Raw genomic sequence first — 22,907 nt, 5'->3', positions numbered from 1 at the left:
TGGTTCACACATATCCACCTGCCAGCATTCTGGGACTGTGCAAGTGTGTGCGTACCATCACCCAAATGAAGCGACTCATGTTTTCTAGGCTACTTCATGAATGAATTAAAACAATTTTTTTTAAAAAAATTGTGAAGCAATTTTAGCCTCGTCTCTTTGAAAAACCATCAGGACGATTTCTGTTCACAGGACCATGAAATTGGCAAGATGCAGGTAAATGGGGAAAAAATGCTTGAGGTAGGGGGCCTAAAGTTTCCACATCTTGGTTAATTAAGACAGGATGACGACTACACAAGACCGCAATATGCTCTTTGAACAAACTCACTCAAAAATGGGAACGGAGCCTTGACTGTTGTCCTTGGCAACCGGACACTGAAGGATAACAGTTTGGATCTGCTTAATCCAAGCTTTATTCATGTAAAGAAAAACGATATTTCATGGCTGTGCTGGCAAGCTGCCCTCGTTCTCTTTCCAAACACTGGAGCCAGATCCTTTCTGAATCGCATGCTAGGTTGGGAGACATCCCTGAACAGCGAGGCCAGCAACAGGAGAGCCAGCAACGTGTTCATCGCTCATCTCCCAACCTTGCCCAGTCTGTGATCAGTTTTTGGATCAGCAATAATTGCCTGAACCGCTACAATGGCTTCGTTGATCTTTGTCTGCAGCTCACGGAGCTCTTCTATATGTAGCAGTCGGAGGATCTGAGCAGCTTCGTTGAGAACAGCGTCTGGGAAGGATTGCAAGAAGGAAAGGAATAGGTCAAGTTTTAGTTTGCTGTTCCCTTTGAGCTCACAGGCCACGGCCTAATCCTAAGCCACTTTCCTCCAAATACTAAGCTCAGTCAGTTGCCGTGAAACCTTTTACACAACAAGAGGATTTGACAATACTTTGGACTGAACAAAGGGCAGCTGAAATAGCCCTGAAGCCAGCCAGCACCAAGTGCAAATGGGAACATCAGAAGAGGCTGGCTGCTGGATCAGGCCAAAGGGCCCATCTCGTCCAGCATCCTTTTGTCACAGCGGCCAGCCAGATGCCTCAATGGGAAGACCACGTGCAGGATCTGAGCGCAACAGCCCTCTTCCCACCTGCGGTTTCTAGCAACTACCAATGAGAGGCAGAACATAGCCTTATGGATTTGTCTAATCTTCTTAAAGCCCTCCAAGCTGGTGGCCATCACTGCCTCACGTGGGACCGAATTCCAGAGTTGGACGACATGCTGTGTGAAGAAGCACTTTCTTTTTGCCTGCCCTGAATCTCCCAAAATGCAGCTCCACTGGAAGTCCCTGAGTTCTGCTATGAGAGCACCACAGTGAATTAAGGTTCGAGGCTGGGCAATAATGGAAGGAAACGCCAGCATGGCCTACAAGTCTTCCTCTGGAAGCAGAAAGGCAGCTTCAGGCCCGGCATCTTCTCGTGCCCAGCTAAGAAAAGAGCGAGTGCAGAGGTCTCGTTACGAGAAAGTGAGCAAAATTACAGGGACAGAACTCCAGCTTGTGAACACCAGCTGTTTCTGCAACAACCTTTTCTGAACATGCTGGGATTCTCTTACACAGTTCCCATGCATTTGAGGAGAGTCCTTATCCAACACTGGCTTCAAAAGAGGAACAGAGCAGGAGATCAGGCTCCTGCCTAAAACCACATACAAAAAAGACTGGAATTAGCTCTCTTTGGGCTCCCTTCTTCCTAAAGCAGGGTGAGAAGAGGCCATCACAAATCCAATGGGGGCTAGTGAGGTCTTCAACTTGCCCTGGTCTAGCAGAGGGGAGAGAGAAAGAGGGCAAATTCTCCAGCTACCTCAGGTTCCTATTGTTCCCGTGAACTATCCTTCCCCTGGTGTCCTGTGCCCACAGAGGGGGCCCTGCCAACAGTATCACTGATGATGATTAAATTTATATCCTACCCTTCCTCCCACAGGAGCCCAGGGCGGCAAACACACAAATGATAAAGCAATTAACATCTAAAAACAATTCCAGCACAGACTCAGACTGAGATAAGGTCCCTACTTAAAAGGTGTCTGAAAGAGGAAGGTTTTCAGTAGGCACCAAACAGGTAACAGATGGTGCCTGTCTAATATTTGAGGGAATTCCAAAGGGTTGGTGCCATTACACTAAAGGCCCTCTGCCTATGTTGCGCGGAAAGGACCTTCTGATAAGATGGTATCTGCAGAAGGCCCTCACTTGCAGCGTTCACTCATTTAATTAAAATTGTTTGAGTAAGTTACTCTCATGGAGGCAGTACTTTATCTCTAGAGTATGTAATTTTTTGGGGGGGGAGGAGAGACATTCAATGACCCCTAAAGGATCAGATTACAGAAGAACACAGATTAACACACAAATTCTGTTCCATAAAAGGGCAAGGGGAAAGTGGGGCCTGGTTTTTGATGAGCCCCATGATAATGCTCATGCACCCACAACTGCCACAAATGCACTGTCTAAGGGAAATGCTGGATTCCTCACCACGCAAACACAGAATGGTGCATTTCCCCATTACACGAACCACAATCTCTCTACAACAGAAGAACTACCCTGAAGAAAGGATGTAGGCACTCTGCAGAAAAGAAACTCAAATGCATTTACTGCGCAATAAAGGAGCCGTGCTGCAGAGGAGCACTCTCTTACCTCCTGTGTCAAAGCCAAGGATGTGCTTGTCTAAGGTGACAGGCAAGCCCTTAAAGAGAAAAGGGAGAAAGGCAGAATATCATTGTAAACAAAATGTTATGTATTCGGTTCAATAAATGTGCAGAGCTGTCAATAAATTCGTCCGAATTTGTCACTGATTCCTGCAAATTCGGTGACCTCCGCCTAAAGGATAGGAGGATGTCGCTTCCACTCACTCTGCTTAAATCCTGCAAATCCTACAAGAGGAAGCTCCAATCGCTAACTGCCTTGACGACCAGAATTTCCCCACTGCTGCTTCCAATGATTTCTGCTGAAAAATTCCACCACATGTGGTGTGCAGGATTGTGGCCGCAGACGTTTAAAGCCCTTGGAAAGGAAGATGCTTAAAAGTTAAAATTTATTCCACAATAGGGCTGTCTGATTATTACAGATCTTATGGTTTCAAAGAGCCTGGCTGGTGGACAAGGCCAAAGGCCCACCAGGTCCAGCATTCGGTTTTCACGCTAACCAACCAGATGCTTCTGGGAAGCCCTTAAGCTGCACCAGAGTGCAACAGCACTCTCTCCAGTTGTGATTCCTCCTAGGAAATGCTACTCAGAGTCACACTGCCTCCAATCCCACAGGTGGTACACAGCCATCATGACTGGTAGCCACCGACAGCCTTATCTTCCTTGAATTTGACTCAGCCCCCTGAAAGCCATCCAAGTTGGTGGCCATCATTATACTACGTGGTAGCGAATTCCAGAATGTAACTCTGCGCTGTGCGAAGACGTACTTCCTTTTTCTCCCTCTCAGTACTAGAACCCATGCAATGAAGCTTATCGTGGGGAGATTCAGAACAGCAAGAACTTCTCCCTAGCCACTTTCTATATACCGTGCATAATTTTATACACCTCTGTCATGGACTCTCGCCTTTCCCCCCCTAAACTAAAAAGCCCCAGCAACCTTCTTTTGTAGGGAGTTGTTCTAGCCCTATAGTTGCTGCGTCATCTGCCTCAAAACCCATTCGATTTAAAGGAGCAGAAACATAAATGTGGAGTTTGACTGTCGGTCCATCTAACCCACGGCCATCCTGGGCTTCTCAATTGCATTCCAGGATGTCAGACACAGCCTGACTTGGGACCCCTTTCAAGCTATTATATTTTTTTAAGTGTATCCTGCCGTTTGTTTGGACATAAACTCAAAGTACCTACAAATAAAGCTTGAACAACGCAAATACAGCATCATATCACAAAATAAGTCTATATAAGGCCAAAAAATATACCAACAAAAAAGTAACAATGATCAGCCCTGCAGTAATCAAAATAACCTAAAGGAAACAGCCTCATTCAGTACCACAAACTTGCAGAAAAACTAGGTTTTCACCTGTTGCCTGAAACTATAGAGAGTTGGACCTAGGCAAGCCTTCTGGGGAAGACATGCAACAGCATTGGTACCACCACCAAGGCGGCCCTGCTCTTTACAGACTCCCATCAAACTTTGCTCAGCGAGGGCATCCAAGCAAAATCTTGGATTTTGAATAGATGCATAAGGGAGTACATATATTGTTTTAATTTATTTCACAAAATGTATATATCGCTTGAATGTAAAGACCTCTTACGTGGTTTACAAAATATACAGGCAAAGGCAGTAACCAGGTCCCAGGCTGGTTACACGTAACTAGAGATGCTGGTGATTGAACCTGGGAATTTAGGCATGCGAATGATGCACTACACCATTCAGTTATAGCTCTCCCTCCTTATAAACTTGCATATTATCAAAATCTGACTGTAGGTGGCTTTTAAAATACTGAAGTGAGAGAAGACTTGCACGTGAAAAAACAAACACAAGTATATGAATTGTTAGGAGGTTCATCTGTAATTTCACAGCAAAAAAAAAAAAAGCCTTTAATTCACATCGTCCTCAATTTAAACCAGACCCCATGTATTCATCAGCTAAAACTTTTGCCGCGCAATCTACCACATTAAGCTCGCAGCCCTAATGGTTACCACCCAAGGATCATCTGTCTAGTGGCCTCAAGCAGCTGGCAAGAGAAGCGCTCTGGAGTTATTGCACAGGGCAAGTTGCCACGAGGGAACCTGTCAAAAGAGATTAATGGGCAATGTGGTCTCCTAGCACAGCTGGCTACTGTGCAGGCCCAGCTCTGGCCACTGCAATGCCTAAAAGGGGTGAAGATAATTTTATCAGCTGACCTCCCTCTACGGTGCCTGTTCTCAGCACGAGCTGTTAAAGAAACAGAACACAACACGACTCTTCCCTCTGAATGTGCACTGCTTTGGGCTACCTGCTGCTTGTCCTGATCTTACTAATTTAATGGATCAATTAATTCTAGCAACCCTTGTGCTCAATTAGCTAGACAGCTTTGGAGAGGGTCTGTCCCTTGCCACTCCTAAGCGAATCTGTGAACAGCTAAAAGCAGGTTCCGCCACAGAAGCTTTCGGGTGTTTGGCTAGTTAACATCACACCATGGGTGTAGTCGACACACGTTTATTAGGGTTAGGTTCTCTCTAGAAAATGAGCTTTTTATTTAAAGTAACTGTCTGGTGTTGTGGCTACTTCTGAACTGTGACCACCCCTTGGCATCCTTTCTATGCATGGCTGCCTAGATTGTTGCTGGTTTCAAACTTTGCCAAAGCTGTTCATGCGGCAGGATTTCAAACTGCAAACAAAGCCATGGAAAGAGGCCATAATTCAGGTGAATTATTCACAGGAGAGAGAGAGAGAAAGGGAGAGAGACACAGAGAGAGGGAGAGAGATGTACCTCTTTGGACTGATTTGCCTTTGCGACGGCCTCCTGACTTAAGCGCTCTTGAACCAAGATGCGAATTGCCTGGGAAGAGGGGGAAAAAAGAAGGCAGCACAGATAAGAGCTGGTGAATCCCTCTGGCCCAGAGCAATCTAGGAGAGCCTAGAAAAGCCAGCATGACGCATGGTGGCAAAGTATACAGCGCCATCTATAGGGGTGCAGAAAGGGGTGGGGGTAATAAGTCAGCTCCTTGAGGAGCCTACATGGTAGAATTTGGCAGGGGGGGCAGAGGGAGGGAAGAGGAGAAAGGCAAAGGAAACAAGCAGCAAATATGAGCAGCCAAAAGCAGGTGCCCTTGAGCTCCTTTCAGCTGAATCTTCCAAGGCTTTCTAAGTGGTAGGCAAGTGACCCACTGTTTGAATACACTCACTTTCTTCCTATGAAATCAATTTCACCGGCCAGCCCCTTGAGGGATTGGTTGTGTCTGATTCTGCCGTAGCTTCTAAGCATTCAGGTGGGAATGAGGGATTAAGCAGTGAATGTTTGCAAGCACCCAACACCTTGCCCTTAAGCTGCTGCCTCTCGAGGCCACAAAAAGATGTCACAAGCAACAAATGTGTGTTGTGATATCCCAGTGACAGGCTTTGTTCATGGTAGGGGTGATTTAAGTGGTAGTGGGCATTTAACCTTTCCATGGGTACCCAGAACAACCCATGGAGGGAAAGCCAGAGCGTGGAGGAATGATTTGGGGTGGGGGGAAAAGGCAGGTAGGCCACAGATTTACACCCCGCTATCTGGCCTCTTCTCTGCTCTGAACTACAGTCTCCCAGAGCTGCTTTTCCTTAAACAAAGCAGCCACTGGGATTTAAACGCACATTGTTTGCATGTTTAGCTTGCCATACAGGGATTTCCACACAGTGTGAATGGATAACAGACCAAATGACTGCAGGGATAATCGCAAGGTGGCTGAGCACGTCACCCATGCATGTACCAGAGGCTTAAATCACAACTGCCACATGGCTAAGGACGGCCTTTGAATTCTGACAAGCTTCTCTATTGCATTTTGCTTGCTCAAACACCCTGCGCAAACCTCATGACCGCTGCCACGTTTCAAAGTCCACCACTGCAACAAAAGTGGATTTTAAAGACCTGGTGCCGGAAACGAGAACTTTGGGTCATCTATTATTTCTGTTTGTGCCCAGTCAGAGATTGTTAGCTACACCATGGGGAAAAGGCAGAACCAAGCATCGACAGAGGAGCTGCAACTGTAGCACAAACTGCCATGCTTGTTGTGTCCAGGATCCTCCAGGGCCTCTCTAATGGCAGAGATGGCAGGAGCCCTGACGCAAGGTCCCTTCATCTCCACTTGGCCAAGCAAAGTGGAATGAAAGAAAGTGAAAACCTGTAGCAAACCTACATTTACTTGAAGCAGGAACTGGGGATTCACATGACCATAACGCACTGACTCCCAAGTAAGTGCCACTGGCCTAAGCCAGCAGGGCTTACTCATGAGTAAACACACTTTGGATTGAGCTGCAAAACTCCTCCTTTCCTTCTGAGTCACAGTTTCAATAACACTTCTGACGCTTCGCCTTGGCTGAGCTGCTCTTGCGGCTGGAAGATTTTGCATATGTTTTAACCTAAGTGCACATTTGAAGGACAGGATGGTAGGCTACAGATGGACATTAGGAATGCCTTCTGAGTTTTAAATGCTGCTTATAGGTGGAATAAGTGATCGTCCTGCCACCGAAAGGTGTGCTTAGGGAAAATCTCCCAACTAAGAAGAGCAAGAGTTAGAAAAGGGAGGAGTTTCCAGAGATAGGCAAGCGTCAGTAAGACACTGGTAAGGAAGAGGACATGCTGTCTCAAGGCAGAAACTTGGACAACGTGATGTACAAGTCCCTTTCCCATTCAACATTCCTCCCCCACTCAATTCTTAAGTAAAATACAAAAAGTCGTTAACATGTTAAGTAACTTTTGGGGATCAGCATGGTTATACAAACCATCTTCCTAAAGGAATAGGTCATGAGTAAACTAACCTTCAGCATCACCAAGTAGTCATCATGACGCTGGATCTGAAGGAGGTTTGCCAAACCCATCACACCAGCCTTAAAGTCAGGATTGTTTACTGTGAAAAAAGCACAAGCACACACATACAAATTAAAAAAAGTAACATCAGCAGCTTGAAATTCTCTTCATAATTGCTTGATTTAAGTGCTACTGGGGGCTGCCTGGTTGGTGCTGACCCAGGACAGGGCCTGCTCAGAGGCGGATCCCTATTTGTGGAATGGGTCTGAAAGATCCGCGCTGGCTGCCAGTGAGATACCAAACCCAACTCAAGGTGGTAGTACTAGCATACAAAGCCCTAAACGGCTTGGGACCAAAGAACCTAAAAGGAATGACCCGCCCATTAGCAACCATGTTGGGCCCTCCCTGGTGATGTGCATCTGTCTCCCTCATTATTGACTTTCAGGAGGAAGACATTCCTGTTTACCCAGGCATCTGATGGCTGAAAGACCCTGGCAACCCTAAAATCACTGGTTGAGAGAATGTTTCCAACTGTTTTTAGAATTATTTTTAAATTGCTGCAATAATAATTGCACTGCCTTGAGCTCCTTTGGGAGGAAGGGCAGGATATAAAGAGGATAAACAAATTAAAGAAAAATAAATAAATATTTTCCAGCAAGAATGGGGTACTGGCTGCCCTTGGCCTGATTTCATGCAGTAGCTGGCCTGGTAAAAAGCTGCAACAGATGGAAGCAGGAGGAGGAAAAAGTCCTCTGGAGTTCAGACCTTTTTGTCAGAGCGATCTGCCCCCTTCCTGGCAGCCCACTGTGTGGAGACGGTCCCACCCACTTTTAGCTCTGGCCCCTCCCATCACTGGCTTCAGCCCCACCCACCACCACATAGCCCCTAACAGACTACCCCTCGGGGAACGTGGCCCTTGACGGTGTTCTGCTCCAGTTTTACAGCATGAAATAAAGGGGCACCCTCACTCACCATCCAGGTTTATCAGAGGTTCTGCATTTTTGGAAGCATTGTCTGCATTTTTAGCCCCTTCAGGCGTGGAGTCCTTATACTTGTCAGCTGTTGAAACAAAAGCCGTTTTGATCCGTGAGCGGCAATGGGTTTTACAGAATAAGCTAAAAACAAAAGGAAGCCCCAGGCCAACAAAGGAAGCAAGCATTACACTATTATTCTCCTCTGTGAGAACAGACTGTGCACAGAATGGCAGCAGCTGCCGAAGCTGTCCGCAGCCTTCATTTTGCAGCTTTCGCTTCGGAAGCTTGTCAATTACTAATACAAATAATGACGCTTAAGTAGCAGTGAACGCTGTTGTTCAGAGAAAGAAAACAACAGATTTCCTCAGAAGTGCAGGAAACAAAGAAGTGCTGCCCAAACAGCAAATATCTGGTTGCAGCTATCAACAGAGCAGGCGCAAAATGGCAAGGAGAAGCAGCGATCTGAAGCGGAGAAGGGATGGGCAGAGCAGGGCTGGGTGCATGTTTAATCATTCCCCCACCCTTGCTTTTACCTTGGACTACAGTGGTTGGCACAGAAGGGAGCAGAAAAAGAGGAAGGCCAAACAAGAGATGGATTGATCCCATAAAGGAAGCCACAGACCTGAACTCACAAGATCTGAACAGGGTGGTTCACGACAGATGTTCTTGGAGGTTGCTGATTCACAGGGTCGACATAAGTCGTGATAGACTTGAAGGTACATAACGAAAACAACAACAGTAGTTGGCCAAGTTTGTTGTTGTTATGTGCCTTCTAGTCGATCACGACTTATGGCGACCCTATGAATCAGTGACCTTCAACAGCATCTGTCGTGAACCACCCTGCTCAGATACTGTAAGTTCAGGTCTGCGGCTTCCTTTGTGGAATCAATCCATCTCTTGTGTGGCCTTCCTCTTTTTCTACTCCCTTCTGTTTTTCCCAGAATTATTGTCTTTTCTAGTGAATCCTGTCTCCTCATGATGTCTCCAGAGTATGATAATCTCAGTTTCATCATTTTAGCTTCTAGTGATAGTTCTGGTTTAATTTGTTCTAACTCCCAATTATTTGTCTTTTTTGCGGTCCATGCTATGCACAAAGCTCTCCTCCAACACCACATTTCAAATGAGTTGATTTTTCTCTTATCCGCCTTTTTCACTGTCCAACTTTCACATCCATGCATAGAGATCGGGAATACCATGGTCTGAATGATCCTGACTTTAGTGTTCAGTGATACATCTTTGCATTTGAGGACCTTTTCTAGTTCTCTCACAGCTGCCAACCCAGTCCTAGACTTCTTCTGATTTAATAGTAATTAAAAAACCTGAGGGGGGAAGGGAGGTGGTTGCAGAGAAAAAGCAACGTGGGGGTGGGTGGAGAAGGAATTAGTGACGTTTCCCCCTTTGCAGCTGTTTGACAGAGAGCCAGGTTCCCAATCCTGTTTGTCAAATGAGTTGTTCCGCCCTAAGTAGTAATTGTATGCTAGACAGCGTAACGCTACCTTGCAGCTACTCAAGGGGAAACCCTCAAGATAAAAACCCCTGGCCTCTCAAACACACTCCCTTCAAAGCTAGCCCCACTATTAGGCCAGAACTCAAGTGGCTTCCAAGGATCACAGCCTTAAAGCAAACTGACTGGAAAGCATGTTATTACAGTGCTTTCATTTTTAAAGAACTGGTTGTACATGCTACGTTAGGGCTGGAGATATTGTGAAACGTTTAGACTGCAAATCTAGAACAAAAGGATCCTCCAAGGATTACCGCCTCCATTCCAGAAGGGCAGCCATGTTAGTCCATTTGCAGTGAAAAGGAAGAGTGAACGGCTAACAAGACTTATTGTGACCTGTGTGCTTCAGCCTACCCTTGGGCTCGCTGATGCCTAGCAACTGAATCTTGCCAATGTCAAGTGCGGAAGTACCTCTGCTTGCAGGAAAGGGTCCATTATCTCTCAATGTCACTTTGCGTACGCCCCCTCACCCTATCCTCCTTTGCAGCCATGGATGACCCCAACATTGGACACCTTTACTATTCATGCAACTGACAGAGGAGGAAACAAAGCTTAAGCCATAACAAATGCATTGCAGCCCAATCCGAGGCATGCTTTCCTCAAAGTATGTCCTATTGAGCTCAATAAAAGTCACCCTGAGGTAAGCTGTTGCCTTTTTAAAGACACTAGCCCAGGACTGAAATAAAGGAGTATTCTTTGACAAACTAAACCCACAAATTAACAGTAAATTGCAATCTTAATTAATGCATACTTCCTGGCTTCTCTCTGGCTCAGGCTGAAAAACAGAGCCGCCATCTGAAATTAAAAGGAAAATGATCTATACTTCCTTTTAAGACAAGGGAGGCTGAAAACCCAAACATACCATTGTCCCCATACTCAAGCCTAACTGCCAATCCCAGAAGCCAGTCAATGGTTTCCTGTCGTTCTTCGATGGTGAAGGGACAATTTACATCTTTAAGGTACTGTAAAAGAGAAAGGAAGATTGAAATGACAACTCTGAATGATTCATAAGCATAATTACTACTACTACATTTTTATCCCACCTTTCCTCCAAGGAGCTCAAAGTAGTGCACACAGTTCTCCTGCTCCAAACCTTCTCCTCACAACTACCCTGTGAGGTAGGTCAGGCTCAGAGACAGCAACTGGTCCACAGTCACCCAGTGAGCTTCACGTCCAAATCGGGATGGTCTCCCGGGTCCTAGTCCAACACTCTAACTGCTACACCACACTGGCTAACAATAATGATTCATAAGGAATTAAGAAAGGCTGCAGGTTATGTCTGGGAAAGCAGTTTTCCAGGCAACTGGTTTCTTGACTTGGAGGGCAGCACTAAGGAATGCAGGTGGGGTAAGAAAGAGAAATAAATCTTGTTGCTGGTCTGGTGCACTTGAACACCTTTCCTGTCAGTATGCTCAATATTTATCATTTTGTAAGGCTTCCATACACACAGAAGCGACACCCTGGCCTTGGGTATGGCCTGTAGGCACGGGATGCAACAACTTGGCTGCAGCTAAGCAGGCCTGGGTCTGTCCAGAGCCTGGATGGGAGATCGCTTGGGGACTTCACGTATGCCACCTTGAATTCCATCATGGAAGATGTAAACCTAACACAAAGAAACGATAAGGCTATCCATGGCTACGAGCCACAATGGTTATGTTCTACCTCCACTGTCAGAGATAGTATCCTTCTGAATATTAGTTGATGGGATTCGCAGGTAGGGAAAGTGCTGCTGCGCTCAGGTCCTGCTTGTGGGTTTCCCAGCGTTATCTGGTTAGCCACTGTGAGAACAGGATGCTGGGCTAGCTAGGCCCTTGGTCTGAGCCAGCTACAAGGTTCTACTTATGTTCTTAAAACAAATGATGCGCTGGGAATTTTGCCTCTGCAGGAAAGGTACTAGAATGCAGAAGCATAATCATGACCTTGCGACCGTCCTGGTTGTCACAAAGGACCTTGGGACAGGAGCAGTCAGTGATGGGTCACGCTCTGAGGCGTTTCCAGTTCTTAAAAAGGACCAAACATGGATGAGGTTCAAGACAAGCCCCCACTGTTGACACTCGCATGCATGTGCCACAGCCTTCTGAAGCAAGGCTGGGGGCAACGTGCCAGGGGACTTTTTCCTTGGTATGCCTTGTAAGCAGGGCTGTGGGGTCGGAGTTGTCGAGTCGGAAGCAATTTTGGGTGGAGTCGGTAGAAATGTACCAACTCCGACTTCAAAATAAAAACTTATAATATTATAACAAGAAATGGCCTGCAAACTTGGTGTTTCTCTGGAAAGAGATAGTATTAGAAAAATAGTGATTGAAGAAGCCCTTAACCAAAAGGAAGAACTTAAAAAAATTCTCAAGGGACGCTTTGTATTTCTTAAAATGGATGCCTACACATGCCACAGAGTGAACTATTTTGCCATCAATGTCCGATTTGTTTGTGACAAGAATGAAATAGTTACCAAGACACTGGCAGTAAAAGACACAGAAGCTCATCACACCAGCGAGTTTCTCCAGGTCTTAGTGGAAAATGTTCTGCAAGATTATGAACTTAAAAAAGAACAAGTTCTTTGTATTGTAACTGACAATGCTTCAAACATGCTAAGTACAATTAAACTAATGAATGCAGATAATGAAGGTGACCAACAGCTAGAAGAACACTTCAGAGATATAGGGATGTTTGAAATTGAAGAGCATGCTCCTGCAACTGAGGAAGAAACTGAAGTTGCTACAGAACAACAACAAAATTTGTTATTACTAGTTAATATACATTTGCAATTTATGAAGGAGTCGGACAGTAGAAAAATAGAGGGAGTCGAAGGTGTGGTGTACCGACTCCATAGCCCTGCTTGTCAGTGGGTCTCTCTGCCCCAAGAGCTTTGGTTCTCTACCTCCTTCAGTTCAGTCTGCAATTGAAAATGTTTGCTTTTTCCCCCTTCTTACCCTCACATTCCATTCTTACAGATTTTTATGTAGCCGAATACAAACGAAAGTAAAGCACAACAGTACCAAATAACCAAGCATTTCAGGCATTTCACTGGGACTGCTTATCAAAAGAGTGCATCAAGCCTAGAGATGTGAAAGCCTAGAAAAAACCCGGAATTTTTTTTGAAAAACACACACACCATTTTCCCCATTTTTTCTGAAGCCTTTTTTGTTTTTTTCCTGAAAAATTGGAAAAATTGAAAAAAAATGAAGTCAAAATGGATTATGGAATGTTTTATTTTAGCATGATGAATAAAATGTTTCATTGAATCTTGGTCCCCCCTTTTTCTCAGTTCTTTTTATGAGAATGGATGCTTTATGTCTGCTTGACACTGTGGAGGACTAGCGGAGGCATAAATAATTTTCTTTGTTATTCCTGTTGATGGTTTGTTCTCTTTTTTGCTTTTTGCCTGCTCCTCATAAACTGGAAATACAAAAGAGGTTCCTTACAGTTCAGGATCTTTTAGATGCATTTGTTACCAAAAAAAAGTAAAAATTTAAAAAAGTAAATTCAATTTGTAATAATTGTTTGAAAATGTACTTTTAATATACCAAATGTGATAATTTTATGCCAAACCAACTTGTACATATTTACATTTGATGTTCCTGAAGTAACATAGTGACTTTCAATCTGTAAAAAGTGCTAATATTGCATTTTTTCAATTTTTCCAAAAAAATCCATTTTTTTCTGGAAACCCCCCCGGAAAAAACTGTTTTTTTCCATGGCTTCAAAATTTCTGGAAATTTTACATCTCTAATCAAGCCTAAGAGCACTGAATCACCATTTTCCCAAGGATAGCAAAGAAAAAGGATTAACATGCCTCGCAGGTAAAAACAAGCAAGGAAAAGAGGGTGGACAAGGAGTATTTTACACAGTTAAAAGAGTTGCAAATTCTCAAGCCTTATATGCGGGCGCCTGCCAGGGTCATTTTTTCATTTATGAGCTGCTTTGAGCGACTCCTTTGTGGAGAGGAATAGGAGGGGATCAAGTCTTTTAAATGCATAATGCAAAGAACATCACTGGTGTTCATCATCCAGCAGGCCTGCTTAAGTTCAAGAGAACCCTCACCTGCAGGAATGGTTTGGTGCCTTTGGGGAAATGCCTCAAAAATCCACCCCAATTAAGGGCAGGAGCCAACAGAGAAGGAGTAGGAGTTGCCATGAAGGACCAATGCACTGAGAGAGCAGCACTGACTGGGGCACAGAGCCTAGATTCATATGCAGAGAACTGAATGGGAGAGCTCTGGTTAATCTGTTTTTACCTGAAACCGGTGAGGAAGGCAAGCAAGCAGTCATAAATACCATTCAGGGCCAGATTATCTTTTTTTGCATACACTTTGATTCTGGTGCAAGAGCCTTCACACAGCACTGCAAGTGCATGGAAAATGCTCTTCTGTAGATTATTTATTTATATTTATTATTTAATTTGTATCCCGCCCTTCCTCCCAGCAGGAGCCCAGGGCGCCAAACAAAGCACTAAAAACACTTTACATCATCATAGAAACAGACCTTAAAATACAGTAAAACAAAACAGCGTTAAAAACATTTAAAATAAAAACAACAACTTTAAAAAAGGGTTAAAAACATTATTAAAAAACATATTAAGCAATTCTAACACAGACGCAGACTGGGATAGGTTTCAACCTAAAAGGCTTGTTGGAAGAGGAAAGTCTTCAAAAAGCACTGAAAAGATAGCAGAGATGGCGCCTGTCTAATATTTAAGGGGAGGGAATTCCACAGGGAAGGTGCTGCCACACTAAAGGTCCGCTTCCTATGTTGGGCAGAACGGACCTCCTGATAAGATGGTATCTGCAGGAGGCCCTCGCCTGCAGAGCGCAGTGATGGACTGGGTATATAAGGGATAAGACGTTCTTTCAGGTATCCTGGTCCCGAGCTGTGTAGTACTTTGTATATAAAAACTAGAACCTTGAACTTGGCCCGGTAGCAAATGGGCAGCCAGTTTCATTCAGAGTGGGAGCAACCATGTCAAAAGGCCTGAGCCACGCGAGTAGACCCAATCCTGCGGGCTCTTCCCACCGGATGCTCACCTGGTTCGAAGGAAGGGCCACAACCTGGTAACAACATCCCGTAAAACTGGCCCCAGTGTTCACACGGGTTCCATCTTTTCAAATGTTACATCATTTGGCACAGGCTGAAGCCACAGCAAAGGGCTGCCTGCATTGCTTGCTACAGCATCTGCAAGGGCTCTCGGTATCCAATAATCCACTGACGCTATTCAGCGAACATAACATAAACATAAACTTGCTGGATTAGACCAAGAGTGCATTTACCCCAGCCAGCCCTCCCCAACCTGGTGCCCTGCCACTGTCTGGGGCTGCAGCTCTCATGCTGGTGTGGGCTGATGGGAGTTGTGGCCCCAAACATCGGGAGGGCACCAGGTTGTGGTAGGCTGGGCTAGTCCAGCACTCTTGCCCCTACGAGTGGCCAGCCAGATCTTTCTTGGACGCTCAGAAGCAGGGCCAGAGGCAGGGGTCAAGCATCCTGCATTTGCACCCAGCTTCTGGTAATCAGAGGAAAGGGCTCACTAACGCTGCTGCCACAGTGACCAAGAATTTACTTCTGGAGACAAGGACCAGGGAGATGTTTGAGGCAGGAAAAGCTGCAGTACGGCTTTTTTTAAAGGGGGGCATAGAACACTGCCAGCATTTGTCCTATTAACACCTAAATTAAATAACTAACTAACTAAATAAATTAACAACTAACTAATAATAATAATAATGCTAATAATAAACCAGGTTGCCAGAACGAGTCTCCGCTGCTGCGTCACTCATTCTCCCACACCTTACACCCTCCTGTCTTTACTACCTTCAGTCTGCTTGGAGTTCCCACTGCTGTTGCGCCTCCTCAGCAAAGCCCCCCTCCAGGCCCTGCTCTTCCCCCCAACAAGCAGCCCCTCTCCCACGCCCACTTCCCCACCTCAGAAAGGGGGGAAAGGCACCTCCTTGGGGCCCCTTGTGTGTAAATGCAATAAACAATTTTTTAAAAAAACTGCATCACGTTTCTCGGTGTTGTCCTCCCAAGACTAACTGAAGAAGAGGACCATAGACAGGGTGGCTACAAAGCAAGGGGCTGGAAGAAAAATGTGAAACAGGTGAACGTTGCCTTCACTGAACCCTTTTTAGCCCTTTGTTTCTGCTGGGCTGGGGTAGGTGCACAGAACAAAGAACATGCCTATGGCAAGAAGCTGTGTGTGCGAGAACAAGTAGTTTATTTACTTAAAGTGATTTCTAAACTTCTTAGTGCTTAAAAATCTCTGAGTGGTATACAAAAATAAAAACACAACAGGAAAAGGGAAAAGCAGGAACTCAGGATCCAATCTTACAGGGCAGAGAAAGCCTCAGCAAAAAGGTACGTCTTGTAAAGAGATCTGAAGCACGTCACAGTGCAAGGCACTGGCGGAAAATGCGAATTCGGAGTCACCGCCCAGTGATATTCTGTAGGGCACGGTGGCAAAATTTCCCCAGGTGATCTAAGTGATCTTAAAGTTCTATATACAGGGACAGGCAGTCTTTCAGGTAATCTGGCCTCAAGTTGCATGAAGACCTGATGGATGAGATCTGGGGAAAAACAGGACATGATTTCTGGGAGGTGAAGTCTGTATTCCCTAGCTACGCATAGCATCCTTGCTAGGAAGATGGGAACAATGTTTAATTTCTAGAAACGGATGTGGCGGAACTCAGACTTGCGGGTGAACAGGACCATCTGTCTTAATAAGTCCTTTTCTTTAATTTTTGTAGGGGAAAGGCACTCTGCACATGCTCACAATTCCTATATTCCTGCTACCTAGGAGAAATAACTTTGGCTACTAAGTCCAGCACAATTTGTGGATTTCAGATCAGAGAAATAGTGTTCCTGAATTTGGAAGTTCTATTCTCAGCCATCACATCAAATAGAAACATCAACTGACTATTCACTTTGGCAGTGATTTCTAAGGCTGGTGCCAAAGGGCGGTCAGGTCAGGCCCTGGCCAAGGGCCCCTGTGGTCCCTCCTTAGGGTAAGGGAGTAGCGCTCCCCTTCTGCAATCCTCAGCAAGGTCAACTCTTGACCCTGCTGCAGATCGCACATGGAGCTCCCAGCCCCCCACTACAGATTGTGCAGGCCTGTGGTGCCCACCCGCTCCACCTACCTCTCCTCCCTTTCTGTGAATGCCCTGCGTGCAGCTGACATCAACCAAGATGGCAGCAGAGGCTTCTCTAAGGGGTTGCTGTCCTTACCGCCATCTTGATAGATGGTAGGCATGTGCGCGCACAAAGATGGTGGCGGGGTTATCAGCCCCTTAGAGAAGCCTCCACCACCATCTTGGTTGATGGCAGGCACAAGGCATTCACAGAAAGAGAGAACATAAGAACATAAGAAGAGCCTGCTGGATCAGGCCAGTGGCCCATCTAGTCCAGCATCCTGTTCTCACAGTGGCCAACCAGGTGCCTGGGGGAAGCCCGCAAGCAGGACCCGAGTGCAAGAACACTCTCCCCTCCTGAGGCTTCCGGCAACTGGTTTTCAGAAGCATGCTGCCTCTGACTAGGGTGGCACAGCACAGCCATCACGGCTAGTAGCCATTGATAGCCCTGTCCTCCATGAATTTGTCTAATCTTCTTTTAAAGCCATCCAAGCTGGTGGCCATTATTGCATCTTGTGGGAGCAAATTCCATAGTTTAGCTACGCGCTGAGTAAAGAAGTACTTCCTTTTGTCTGTCCTGAATCTTCCAAAATTCAGCTTCTTTGAATGTCCACGAGTTCTAGTATTATGAGAGAGGGAGAAGAACTTTTCTCTATCCACTTTCTCAATGCCATGCATAATTTTATACACTTCTATCATGTCTCCTCTGACCCGCCTTTTCTCTAAACTAAAAAGCCCCAAATGCTGCAACCTTTCCTCGTAAGGGAGTCGCTCCATCCCCTTGATCATTCTGGTTGCCCTCCTCTGAACCTTTTCCAACTCTATAATATCCATTTTGAGATGAGGCGACCACAACTGTACACAGTATTCCAAATGCGGCCGCACCACAGATTCATACAATGGCATTATGATATCGGCTGTTTTATTTTCAATACCTTTCCTAATTATCACTAGCATGGAATTTGCCTTTTTCACAGCTGCTGCACACCGGGTCGACATTTTCATCGTGCTGTCCACTACAACCCCGAGGTCTCTCTCCTGGTCGGTCACCGCCAGTTCAGACCCCATGAGCGCATATGTGAAATTAAGATTTTTTGCTCCAATATGCATAATTTTACACTTGTTTATAATGGCATTTGCCATTTTTCCGCCCATTCACTCAGTTTGGAGAGGTCTTTTTGAAGCTCTTTGCAATCCCTTTTTGTTTTAACAACCCTGAACAATTTAGTGTCGTCAGCAAACTTGGCCACTTCACTGCTCACTCCTAATTCTAGGTCATTAATGAACAAGTTGAAAAGTACAGGTCCCAATACCGATCCTTGAGGGACTCCACTTTCTACAGCCCTCCATTGGGAGAACTGTCTGTTGATTCCTACTCTCTGCTTTCTGCTTCTTAACCAATTCCTTATCCACAAGAGGACCTCTCCTCTTATTCCATGACTGCTAAGCTTCCTCAGAAGTCTTTGGTGAGGTACCTTGTCAAACGCTTTTTGAAAGTCTAAGTACACTATGTCCACTGGATCACCTCTATTTATATGCTTGTTGACACTCTCAAAGAATTCTAGTAGGTTACTGAGACAGGACTTTCCCTTGCAGAAGCCATGCTGGCTCTGCTTCAGCAAGGCTTGTTCTTCTATGTGCTTAGTTAATCTAGCTTTAATAATACTTTCTACCAGTTTTCCAGGAACGGAGGTTAAGCTAACTGGCCTGTAATTTCCGGGATCCCCTCTGGATCCCTTTTTGAAGATTGGCGTTACATTTGCCACTTTCCAGTCCTCAGGCACGGAGGAGGACCCGAGGGACAAGTTACATATTTTAGTTAGCAGATCAGCAATTTCACATTTGAGTTCTTTGAGAACTCTCGGGTGGATGCCATCCGGATCCGGTGATTTGCCAGTTTTTATATTGTCCATTAAGCCTAGAACTTCCTCTCTCGTTACCACTATTTGTCTCAGTTCCTCAGAATCCCTTCCTGCAAATGTTAGTTCAGGGATCTGCCCTATATCTTCCACTGTGAAGACAGATCCAAAGAATTCATTTAGCTTCTCTGCAATCTCCTTATCGTTCTTTAGTACGCCTTTGACTCCCTTATCATCCAAGGGTCCAATCGCCTCCCTAGATGGTCTCCTGCTTTGAAGGTATTTATAGAATTTTTTGTTGTTGGTTTTTATGTTCTTAGCAATGTGCTCCTCAAATTCTTTTTTAGCATCCCTAATTGTCTTCTTGCATTTCTTTTGCCAGAGTTTGTGTTCTTTTTTATTTTCTTCATTCGGACAAGACTTCCATTTTTTGAAGGAAGACTTTTTGCCTCTAAGAGCTTCCTTGACTTTGCTCGTTAACCATGCTGGCATCTTCTTAGCCGTGGCGGTACCTTTTCTGATCTGCGGTATGCACTCCAGTTGAGCTTCTAATATAGTGTTTTTAAACAACTTCCAAGCATTTTCGAGTGATGTGACCCTCTGGACTTTGTTTTTCAGCTTTCTTTTTACCAATCCCCTCATTTTTGTGAAGTTTCCTCTCTTGAAGTCAAAAGTGACTGTGTTGGATTTTCTTGGCAATTGGAGCGGTCCCGCATGGTCTTTGGGGGGGGGGGAGGCTGGGAGCAGAGTGCCCAAGGCAGGCTGGCGCCCAAGGGTCCAGTCACACCTGGCGCCGGCCCTAGTGCTTTCTACACATTTTGACCACACACCACTTTAAAACTGCCAAGGATCTTGGCGGACCATTTTCTGCCTGTTGTAGAAATTGTAAGGCACTGTGCTAGAAACTGTATGATTTTTAATTGTACTTTTATTGCTGCTTTTATTTCTTACATTGCACTTTATTGTTGCTACAATTTGAATTCTACAGAATTCGACAGAATTCAGATTGTAAATGTTTTTCACAGAATGCTCTGAGCCATCTGAATGAAGCTTGTGGACCACTGGTGGTCCACAGACCACAGTTTGGGAACCCCTGCGCTATGAACAGTCCAATATGAAGCTGTGCAAGTTAGTGGTAATCATCGAATCTTGTAGTAACAAATGCTGTTATACATTGGGTGTGTTACTTGGTGTCATCTGTCCGAGTATTCTGGGCAAGATTAAGCTCTCTCTAGTCACTATGTCTTGTATACCATTCATTCAATTTTATAAACTTTTATTATGGTCTCCCCACTCTGCAGCTCACTTTTTCCAAATTAATATCCTCAAATCTCTTTAGCCTTCTATTATACTAACAAGTTTAGAGGCTGGAAAAGTTCCTGAAAGCTTACAAGGAAGATAACTCTAGCCACTGAACTTTTTAGTTGCCTTCTTCTCTACCTTCACTAACTCTGTCTGAGATTATGGTGCTTAATATACATGAGCTGCAAAACAGAAATCATATCTGGTAGCAGCAAGCAAGGTATCAAGCAGTACTACCTTTTCAAAGGACTTTGTCCATTCAGTGGCACTGTGGATATTTCTCAAATTCCCTCTGTCTTCAATTTTGTAGTGTCGGATTTTCTGGTCTTCAAGCCAAACAATAAAGTTTCGAAATTCAGTTTCATCTGTGATGACAGAAAAATAAAGTTACACCAAGGAAATCAAAAGTCTGTCCCAACCCACAGGAGATTATGTGGTTAAGGGGCAACTGCATATGGAAAACCAAGCAGACTAATGAATGATGTACCAAAGACATTAAAAGAAAATTTATCGCAACAGTTGCATTACTGTGTTTTTCATAGAATTTCAAAAATATACAGAACATAAACCACATCCAAAAATACAGAGAAAATAGGATATAAAAATGCTCCTATATATATATATATATACAGAAATTTAGATTAATAAATGAAAAGAGCTCCCTCCCCTCTTTCACAACCTAAAAAACAGGTGGAGCACATAGATCAGAATAAAAAGCTACACCTGGAAAATAAAGTTAAACTAAAATCTCTGACAGAGCTCTCACTTCCTGTACAGATAAGGTAATCAGAGTTCCGGGACTACCAGCAGCACCGCTATGACTCCAGCATATAGAGAGAATTGCAATGCTCAGGCAGCTGTTGCTGGTGGAGAGCAGTCATACACTTATATTCTGGTTTCATATACAGCATGTGGAACTCCAAGCGGCACGATAGTGGAAACAGTTTGGCTGGATTGTTTGATTTTTAAAAATGAGGCAATTACTTTTGCACCTTTTTACTTAGAAGAGGGCATACTAGCCACAAAAGTAATTGCTGACCTGTTCAAAGATGGTGCCCTATCCTGGTCTGAACCATCCTACTCTTCTGATTGTAAATTGTTTTATTTATTTGTTTGTTTATTAAATAAAGTTATAGCCCACCCTTCCTCCCTGCTGGTTGCAGTATTTTGTGTTTTATATTGCTGTACCCACTTTGGGACCTTCTACTCAGGGTCCCCTCCCCCCACTTCACATATATTTTGGAACACAGGAAGCTGCCTTATACAGAGTCAGATCATGCTTTAAAAGCTTTTTAAAGTAATGTTTCTGAAGATGTTTTGTTTTAATGTGTTTTAAACTTTATTTTTATGATGTTTTAATGTTTTTAGTGTTTTTGTTTGCCGCCCTGGGCTCCTGCTGGGAGAAAGGGCAAGATATAAATCAAATAATAATAATAATAATAATAATAATAATAATAAGTCCATGTAGCTATTTTTTTTATTGATTAAATTTATATCCTGCCCTTCCTCCTACATTAACTGCCTGGTAGAGGCTCCCTTCCCCCCAGCCCCACCTGGAGATGATAGGGATTGAACCTGGAACCTTTTGCATGCAAAGCAGATGCTCTACCCACTGAGGATGTACCTTTTTTTAAGCACAGGTGTTACCTGCAGTCAGTTTTGGGCTTTTCCATGCAAGTCTATATACCACGGGCTGGATACCTGCTTTTTAAATCTTCGATGGCCAATTCGCATGGGCTGGTCCTGAAGGGATGCCCATCAGGTGAACAACACAGCTCTGTATGGATACGAATTCCCAAACTCATCGTATTCAAATGTTAATTTAAGATTTATTATTAATTATTCCTTAGAATTATTCGTTGCTTGATACCCAAAGGTCCCCAAGCGACTTACACAACGTTAAAACAAAAAAAAACTCTATAAAAACATAGTAAGCAACAACAAAAATCTGAGCAAAGCAAACACGAGACAAAGTAACGTGTGAACTCCCCGAGTTGGAGGGAGAGGGATGAGCCAGGAGGCCAAAGGCAGCCAAGGGGCGTGGCCAATACTACTCTGGGGCGGAGCCAAGGGGAACGCGCGCATGCGCGCTACAAAGCCAGTAGCAGCAGCCGGCGGCCACGACTGAGGAAAGGAGGCGACGAGGGGTTCAGGCCGCGGCCTACTCGGCTCACCTCGGCAGTTGAACCCGGCCGGGTTGTGGTAGTCGAGCGCCGACAGCTTCCGCCGGAACATAGCGCCGCGCCTAGAGCAAGAATCCGCTGGCCTCTGTCGCCGCCGCACCGAGAAGCGCCTCCGTCGCCAACGGGGCCAACGCAGACGGCGAGAGACAGAGCGCGCCTGCGCACCAGGGGCTGGGCGGAGAATCAGTCGCGGCAGCCAATTAGCCAATTGGCTCTCGCGCCGAGCGGGGTGCGTTGCGGTAGAATGGGCGGGACTTACAGAGAACAGGGAGGCAGAAGCATCCGGCGGGGCGGGGCCGAAGTTATTGACTGGCAGTCGCAGGGAGGTGGAGCTTCGGGAGGAAGGGAAGAAAAGCTGTGGGAGAGCGTGCACCATAAACTTGTAAGAGATGGACTGAGAAGGAGGCCTGGCTTCCGGTGGGAAAATCTTGCCTTTGCGGCTACTGCGATTGGATGCCAGAATATGTCCCCACCCCCCACTCTCCGAAACAAAAAGTGGTAGCAGCAAAGACAGACGGGAATTAAAAAAAAAGGTTTTAGCCATTTAAAAAATCATTGTGGTTTTCCAACTGGGCTCCTACTGGCAGG

The 22,907-nt window shown here is 45.0% G+C and overlaps 1 protein-coding gene across 2 annotated transcripts; it reads right to left on the bottom strand.

The window, feature by feature from the left end:
- Window positions 1-392: 392 nt before the first annotated feature.
- On the bottom strand, window positions 393-22,596 carry RTRAF (RNA transcription, translation and transport factor). 2 transcript variants are annotated; one of them, XM_061612545.1, is made up of 8 exons: window positions 22,311-22,590; window positions 20,374-20,501; window positions 10,730-10,829; window positions 8,365-8,451; window positions 7,404-7,492; window positions 5,380-5,448; window positions 2,619-2,667; window positions 393-727 (listed from the first exon to the last, which is right to left on the bottom strand). In XM_061612545.1, exons 1-8 carry the CDS (start codon window positions 22,369-22,371, stop codon window positions 573-575), a joined length of 738 nt encoding a protein of 245 aa, XP_061468529.1. In that variant the 5' UTR covers window positions 22,372-22,590; the 3' UTR covers window positions 393-572. The 2 variants fall into 2 exon arrangements, with proteins under 2 accessions (XP_061468529.1, XP_061468530.1); XM_061612546.1 differs by lacking the exon at window positions 5,380-5,448 and having other exon boundaries at window positions 22,311-22,596.
- Window positions 22,597-22,907: the final 311 nt, after the last annotated feature.

This window comes from Rhineura floridana, chromosome 2 (genome assembly GCF_030035675.1).
Source record: "Rhineura floridana isolate rRhiFlo1 chromosome 2, rRhiFlo1.hap2, whole genome shotgun sequence".
Lineage (NCBI taxonomy): Eukaryota > Metazoa > Chordata > Lepidosauria > Squamata > Rhineuridae > Rhineura > Rhineura floridana.
Note: the sequence above shows the minus strand (reverse complement) of the source record. Positions and strands in the feature narration are given on the sequence as shown.